The sequence below is a fragment of the Arachis stenosperma genome, chromosome 10, assembly GCF_014773155.1.
Source record: "Arachis stenosperma cultivar V10309 chromosome 10, arast.V10309.gnm1.PFL2, whole genome shotgun sequence".
Taxonomy (NCBI): domain Eukaryota; kingdom Viridiplantae; phylum Streptophyta; class Magnoliopsida; order Fabales; family Fabaceae; genus Arachis; species Arachis stenosperma.
The window spans coordinates 12,092,802-12,100,817 of NC_080386.1; the positions used below are offsets into that span (position 1 = coordinate 12,092,802).

At 33.1% G+C, this 8,016-nt stretch overlaps 1 protein-coding gene across 1 annotated transcript; it reads right to left on the reverse strand.

Moving 5' to 3' along the window:
• Positions 1 to 260: 260 nt before the first annotated feature.
• LOC130958195 (probable glucan 1,3-beta-glucosidase A) lies at positions 261 to 5,305 on the reverse strand. Its single transcript, XM_057885160.1, has 10 exons — positions 4,963 to 5,305; positions 4,717 to 4,832; positions 4,335 to 4,454; positions 3,401 to 3,586; positions 2,903 to 3,061; positions 2,530 to 2,699; positions 2,279 to 2,434; positions 1,330 to 1,682; positions 753 to 932; positions 261 to 529 (listed from the first exon to the last, which is right to left on the reverse strand). Exons 1-10 carry the CDS (start codon positions 5,036 to 5,038, stop codon positions 447 to 449), a joined length of 1,599 nt encoding a protein of 532 aa, XP_057741143.1. The 5' UTR covers positions 5,039 to 5,305; the 3' UTR covers positions 261 to 446.
• Between the last annotated feature and the right edge of the window lie 2,711 nt (positions 5,306 to 8,016).

The window sequence follows — 8,016 nt, forward strand, 5'->3', positions numbered from 1 at the left end:
TCTTATATAGTGTTTATTCTTTTTTTTTTAATTTTCTCAGTTATTGTTAAACTTGTTTCTTTTTTTTTATATATTCTTGTCCACAGATCCTAGAAAACAGGGGGAGAGGGATTTCACATATATGTATTATAGTTTGCTATTCGGTTACAAGTTACAACGCAGTTAGGAGTAGTTATTAGACTCAGTTAGTTACTCTAACTACTTTTCCCTCCAATCATACTTGTACGGAACCAAATCAATAGAATTGCAACTTTCCCATTCCAATTATTTTCAATGTAAAATATTACTTGTAGTTTTATTTGAATGAAATGCTGTATTGAAAATTATGCCTGAAAATACATCACTCTATGAATCCATCTAAATGAACAAGATGGAAAACTTTATGAGAAAAAAATAATTGCATCGAATCAAATATGCTTTCATCGCAGGCTAAGGCGAAGGTTGTTTCACAAAAAAGGGAGACAAAAGCACGTGAATGCCAATCCTATCAATCCAAAAATGTTAAATCTCTGTTTGCTGGGTGATTTGCCTGCAAAAATAAATAATAGGCACATTAATGTTTGATGTACTGACCCTGTTCCTTTTTATGACCATTTATGCGGTTAATGTAAAAGATAATTATTTTTTGTAACGTGGCATTATATAATTGAATACACATGAAAAACCGAGTTACACTGAGAGCGAGTCAACTAAATTCTTGTTTTAATATCATAAAGTTTATAGAGTGCCGCCAAATTTATGATGTTAATTACCTAACTGAAGATAGTTGCTCCTAATGTTCCACTCAAAATCCCAGTGCTGTCTGTCATTTTTTATTGTCCAGTAACACCATCCAAAGGAAGCTGCATTGTAAACTTCTAACTGTGCCCTTCCGAAATCTTGATAATCCTTTTGCGATCCGCTTGTCACATTCCACTCATTCACCCACTCTCCTGAAAAAAATGGTTGGCTTTCAAGTTATGACGAAACGAAAAGAAAAGAATAATGATATTTGTAAATACTATGTGTCGATCGACGATGGAGTGCGCAAGTGTTAATGAGGGGAAACTCATAGTAATGAGCAGGGAATCAAGAGGTTTCAATGTCTATTTTTAAAGTCAAGGTTTATGGCTAGAGCTCGGTTATTTGTACTCACTTCTGTTCCGTACATTACACCATCCCTCCACCAAGTGATGAGGTGTAGAACCTATTCGACGTAGGTCCTATGCCAAATCTAATGGTGGAGGGAAGTGTGTCAACTTGGTATACGAAACAAAATAAGTACAAAAACATTTCACAGTGAAACATAATAATATAGCCTCAAACAAGTACTAGAGAGAGTTGTCTTACCAATAAAAACAAGTGGGCTATTTGAACTATTCAAGGCCTTGAGTTGACCTTCCCGGCTATTGTATATGTACTGTATGTTATCGCCGACGCTCATATTAACAAAATACGCGTCGAAGAGGTTGTAGTAATGCAAATCCAAAACTGTGTTGTGAGATCCTATGTTGGCTTGGTAGAGTTCCATAGGATCTGCCATGCCAATTCTTTGGCACATTATTACATAAGCTGTTGAAGAGTGTTTTCTAACAATTTGGTAGCCCTGTTTGTAATAAGAAACTAAAGTATCTAATGGAACTGTTCCGGCAGACGGTTCATTTAGAAGCTCAATTCCCAGCAAAGCAGGATTCCTTGCATATCTGTAAAACGAAATCTCTATTCAGTAAGGATATCGGCATATTGCATGAATTCGCATAGCAGATTTTACCATAATGCTATCATGAACCATCTCTCCTAAAAGAATAAGATATTCGCATAGCGGATTTTAAATGAGTCCATGTCGTTTTCCTAGTAGAAAGAAGTATTTATTAAATAAAAAAAAAAAGTTAAAAAAAGAACAAAAGTCAGCAATGATGAACTTTAAGATGAGCTTTGTCTATTTTCTAACCAGGAACAAAAAGGACAATCTAGAATGAAGGAATTGCTATTCCAAAAGAAGCTAGGATCTAAATGATAGTTTTTACTTTGGATGAGAATCTCACTGGCTACTACAACACCAACTGTATATCTTGTTCAGTGTTTCAATGCTAAAAATCTCTTTCTATTCATGTAAAAAAGGGTTAATACTCATATTTGTCCCTAAAAGATAACTCATTTTTCAAATTGATCCTCGAAAGATTTTGTTAGTCATATTAGTCAAGGACGAATTTGAGTATTAACCCCTAACGCTCAACATAGAAGTTGGTTATTCTATAATAAGAAAAATATCAAACATATTCACACACTTTAAACTTACCTAGAAACTAAAAATTCAATAACATTCAATGACTGTTGAATGTTATCTGGAGAATCGGGCCAGCCGGTGAATCCATCTCTGCTTGCACTATGTTCCATCCCATTTTGGGAACCAGGAGCAGCATGAAGATCAATTATGCATTTTATATCATATTCTCTGCACCAAAATAATCATTTATATTCTCAGAAAGAAAAAATACAGTTCCAATTGTGCTAAAACTTTTAGGATAATACAGTTAAAATAGCACTTACTGTGCCCATAAAAATGCATTATCTAGAGCATCAAGACTTCCTTCAATAAAAGGACTCGGAGGATCAGGATCGAAAGCAATCCACCACCCAACTGGTATCCTCACAGTGTTTATTCCGTGTTTATATAGAAACTTGAAATCCTCAATGGTGATAAAGGTATTTCTATGTCTCTGCAGTCACAGAAAGTTGAGCAATCAATATAGGAAACACAATCTTTTACTTGATTTTACAAGTAAATAAAATAGCCAAGAAACTTCTAACTTGCATGTTATAGCTTTTTCTAACAAAATATATTGGCTTATATATATATGTTCAACAAAAGGATCCTTTTTGCCATTTATGTAAAAAAAATATTTGAACAATATGATTTTACCTTAAGAACATCTTTCGCACGATCATGTCCATATCCATTTGCTAGCTGGTAATCACCATGTAAATTATTCGACAAAATTGTCATGTCAAATGTGGCAGCATTATCATCCCATCCTGGTGAACCCGGGTAATCTGCTGTAAGCTGACCATCTGTTGTAGCCTATAAATATAGCGGTACATTCAATCATGTGAATCTGTTAAAAGTTTAATGTCAATATGATTTTACATTGAAAAATAGAGCTTGATTGATATGCAGCACTATCAATGTAAAATGTTTTATCCTAACATCCAATCGGGTCTTGTCGTGTAGGTAAAAGTAGTTTCTTTCTAAGATAGTGAGTGTGCAAGTTAACCATTTTTGGCTATTTTGAAGCATTTAATTGAATGCCAATGGAAATGTCCTTTACACGAACAGCGAAGAGTGTTGTGTTAACAAGCATCAAATTTTACACACTATCGAACGGCTACTTCGGATTTTCCAGAAAATAAGGATGAATACCTGTAGATAGGCCCCATTCTTTGTCTTCATATGAATTCTACTGTTCCCATTCCGCTCTATTTCGTATGTCTCTGATGTTGAAGGAGAGTTTGCTGTTGCCGAGACAGTGCAGCCATCGCCATCACATGTAAGAAACTGACCTTTCGAGGTACGAAATTGAAATTCAGATGGAGAGACTCTCCATAACTGCAACAGAACAAAGGTTGAATATTTCTATTTAATAAAGCTTTTACCAATTGCCATATCTAACTTTTACCATTATGTTGAGTGATATAAATTCAGTTATGCGCAAAACAAGACAGTAAAACACAACATCCAAGATTCAATAATGCACAAACAGTAAAACAAGAAAGATATCATTACATCAACTACAATAAATTCTCCAATTACAATTTCTTCCAAGAAACTATCGACACGGAGCAAAGAACATTGCCTTACAAGCATTTCATACTTAATGTAACTGGGAATGAAACTAAAAAGTAGAAAGCGAATACACCATTCTTAATGGGAACACTGATCATACGAATAATTGATGGTGAATGAAACCATAACTTAATCAACCAGATCAATGTTATTAGTGATTTTGTGATTCTTCTGAGTAAGCAACAATACATCAGATCCGATAGAAGGATACCTTTTCTGGCAAGAGTCAGTATATGCTGCGAAACACTTCCAATTTCGAACGATATTCAAGATCATAAATAAAAAGTGACGGTGAATTCAGAAAGTGAACTGATATTAGGACTAAATCAATGCTGCTTCAAATGTTATTTTAACTTAAACTTCGACAAAGGAAATCATAATAACAAACATGATGACTATCTAAATATGAAACTTGCTCGAAGATAATGGCCGAAACAGGTAACATTTCATAGCTGGTTAAGGATTAACAAATTGTTATTAAATCGAAACTAGAACTCAACCTCCGCCTTACCCTGAAGGTTTCCCATGAAGATGCGACATCCCTATCAACAGTCACATTCATTCCTCCCCCATTATCTGCAGATACATACTTCTGCAATGTCACTGACTTAAATTGCACCTCTGTTCCATCCTACATTTCCCAATATCAACACAAATATGAATCAACCACATAATAATAAGTCACCAAAATACAAAAATTTAAGAGATAAAGAATAAACATGTTTAATTTCTATGATTTGTCATCCAATCAGGTGCTGCCATGTAGACAAGAAAGATTTAACTTCCATACCTAATTGGATGCCAATGCCACTACATAGAAATGAAACTCAAAAATCAAAATAAACAAATGGAAAAGTGAGGAAACAAAAATGTGAAGATAGTAGCTTGCTTACAAGCATGTCTCCATTGGCAATGCCATCAAACAATGAAGGTTTGATCCAACCTTCAATGACCAACCACCCTCCCAAGTTCACTCCTCTCACTTTAGAACCCCTATGTAACCCCTCCACTTGAGACAAACACCAAATTCAATAAAGAACCAAGTTAGCTTCACAACATGCCACTTTTGAAGAATGAACACATCACACATGAAATGAAAGAACCTTTTGAAAGTTAACAAAAGCAAAACTTTACCTTACCTGAATGTACCTTGTAGGTTATGAGCCAACAAGAGAGTAAGAATGCGCATGCCCATTTAGTAAAAACAAGTCCCATCAATGAAATGTGGATTTCAAAAGCACCCAGAAAGCAAAAAATGAAGAATCCAACATAGAAAAGAAAAAAAAGGGAAAAGCTCCCAATAATATTTAAAAGAAAGAGAATCCAAAGCCAAAGGAAGCTAAGCTAAGCTAAAACAAAAAAAGGGTCCACTTTTGAGGGGTTAGTGTGTGAATCTATGCAATCCCTTTCGTTATCACTAAGTTAATACCAAATTGAAGTTTGTGATAGAAGAAGGTTTTGGGATTGCTTTTGTTGCTTATACAACTCCAATTTGTTTATAGTTAATTAATGAATTAATTAGTTAAAGAAATGAAATGTTTGCAGCTACGTTGAAAGATGAAAAGTGAAGCCAATGCGAAAATATGGGCGGAGGAAAAGAATCATGTTGTGGCGTGGGAAAGGTACTAGAATCAAAACTTGTGGGGACTAGGGAGTAGTGTTAAATATCTGATTCATGAATGAATTTTTGGACTTTTGCTTATAATCAATTAATTAGTGTCTTGTCTTTCGTTATTATGGATTGGACTCAGAGGAGAAAAAGGGAGAACAGATTGTGGGATATAGTCGGTGACATGTAAGAAAAAGTACAAGATCGAATTCAAACGGATCAAGAAAAAGAAAAGCTTGTTTGTTTTCTTTGCCTTTTGCTGTATTGGGTATTGTTTAATTAAATTTTAATTTAATACTTCATGTCATCATTTATTTTGGACGATTTTGATTACCGAAAACAGATGAAAATCGAATCAAATTTATATTTAAATCTCAATCCAAAAATTAGATATGACTCTTGTGTGAGTTGTATTTTAAATTGGATACGTTTAAAACCAGCTTAATAATTTTGTGTACATTTTATGTATTATTTTTTTTTGTGAATAATTAAATTTTATTAAATAAAAATTAAATAATATTATAAAAAAGAGTATTAATAAATTTTATAAATATAAAATATATTAGTGTATATACACATAAATATATTTTAATATAATATTTTAAAAAAATAAATGCAATTTTTGTTTTAAAATAAATATAAGGGTTAAGTACGATTTTGATCTTTAAGGTATAAGTTTAAAATTTTTTTCGTTTCCGACCTTTCTTTGCATATAAATCGTTTCTAAAATTTAGCGTAGTTTTAAAATCGTTATTTTTACCAAAATTTTAATTTTTATTACTAAATCACCCCTAATTAAAAAATTATAAAATAAAAAAGAAAAAAAGAAGAAAGAAAACGGATGAAAAGGGAAAAGGAAAGGAAATCACGCGAAGGGGGGAAGAAGAAGGAGAAGGGAAGGTAGGGAAAAAGCCAGGAATCACGTGAGGGGGGAAGGAAATCTGCCGCATTGTCGTTTTGCCCATCCTCCTCTCGTCGGTCATCGCTACTCGTCGTCGCTCATCGCTGCTCCTTGTCTCGCGAGGGACAGAAGACACGCGAGCCTTGCCTCCATCGAAGAGCACGTGAATAGAGAGAGAAAACACACGGACAAGGAGAGGAAGATGGTGCCTCGTTGCCGTCACACTCTGCCACTGCCGTCGATGCTTTTGGTCCTCGCCGCTGGTCCTCTCTAGGATTTTGATTCTGTTTTTGAGTTGTTCTGCTTCTACTTCTAATTTTTTCTGCTTCTGATTCTGATTGTAATTTTATTGTTCACTATTTCTTCTGCTTCTAATTTGATCTGTGATCTCTTTATGTTTATTCTTTTGATTTTTTGTGTTCTGATTTCTTTGATTTTTTTGTGCTTTACCAGTAGAAAAAACAAGCTGCAATGTACAGTACCACATTTCTCTGAGCTTTGTATATTTGAGAAAACAAAATTAATTTTATGAACTTTGTATTTTTAATTCTATTTTTTATATTTATTACATTCGTTGTGCTTCTGATTTTATTATTGTTGTTGCTGGCGCTGTGATGAAGAAGAAAAAAAGGAAGAAGAGATGATGTTGTATGGAGAAGAAGAAAAAGAATAGAAACGGGGTATTTTGGAGAAGAAGGAAAATAGTATTTTGGTCCGAAGGATGGTTTTAAATTAGGTTAAACCTGAAGGACGATTTTGTATGCAAAAAAAAAGTTAGGGACAAGAAAAACTTTTGGCCTATAGCTTAGAGATTAAAATTGTACTTAACCCTAAATATAAAGTATATAAATAGATACAAAAATATTTTTATTTATTAAAATTAATTATTATGTAGTATTATTTATAATTACTTAAAAATAATTAAATTATTTTATATTATTTAAAAATAATTCGATTCATAAAATTATATTATTATATAATATAATTTTTTTTATCTAAATATTTATAAATATGCATCTTATTCTAAATATATAATAATATCATGAAGAATATATAATAATATATTTTCTAACATGCATAGAGTTATACTTTGATATTAACAAATGTTTTAAGGGAATGACTTCAATGGACTAACTAAAATTTTAGATCTTAATGATCCATATAGAAAAATATAAAATAATTTTATAAAAGAGTAAATAATTATTTTTTATTATAAAAAATTTGAGCACTAATAAAATTGACCATAAAACAATAAAATTAAAATTATATCCATGGAAGATCGGCTTCCTACAATAAAATTATCCAAATCTTAAAAAATTACTCAAAAATTTTAAATTACCCTTCCCTCATCATCATCATTATCACATTACTCTTTCTCTCTCTCTCTCTCTCTCTCTTCTCTATCTCTCTCCCTCCTCTTTCTGCACAGGCTTACCACTCCAATCCCCCTTCATCCCCTTTCATTCACCACCGCTATCGTTGAGTCCTTCTCCGCATGTGTCTATCTTTATCACTATCGCTATCTTCGGAACCAGTGAGCATCAGATTCTATTCTCCCCGATTTGAGTTCTTTCCACAACCTCCAGCGGCGATCCAGCCTCGCTTTGCGATCTTAGCTCAAAGAACTCGCCGTTGAAGCTCAATGTGAAAACTTTGGGGAAAGCAAAAAAATGTATGCTTTTC

Bases quoted from the DNA above. Each gene is read 5' to 3' on its own strand.
- LOC130958195 (XM_057885160.1), bottom strand. From the start codon at position 5,038: ATGGGACTTGTTTTTACTAAATGGGCATGCGCATTCTTACTCTCTTGT. The intron at 2,435-2,529 runs GTAAGTGCTATT...ATTTTGGTGCAG, and splicing joins AATGCATTTTTATGGGCACA to AGAATATGATATAAAATGCA. The intron at 530-752 runs GTAATTAACATC...TTATTTTTGCAG, and splicing joins GAGCAACTATCTTCAGTTAG to GCAAATCACCCAGCAAACAG.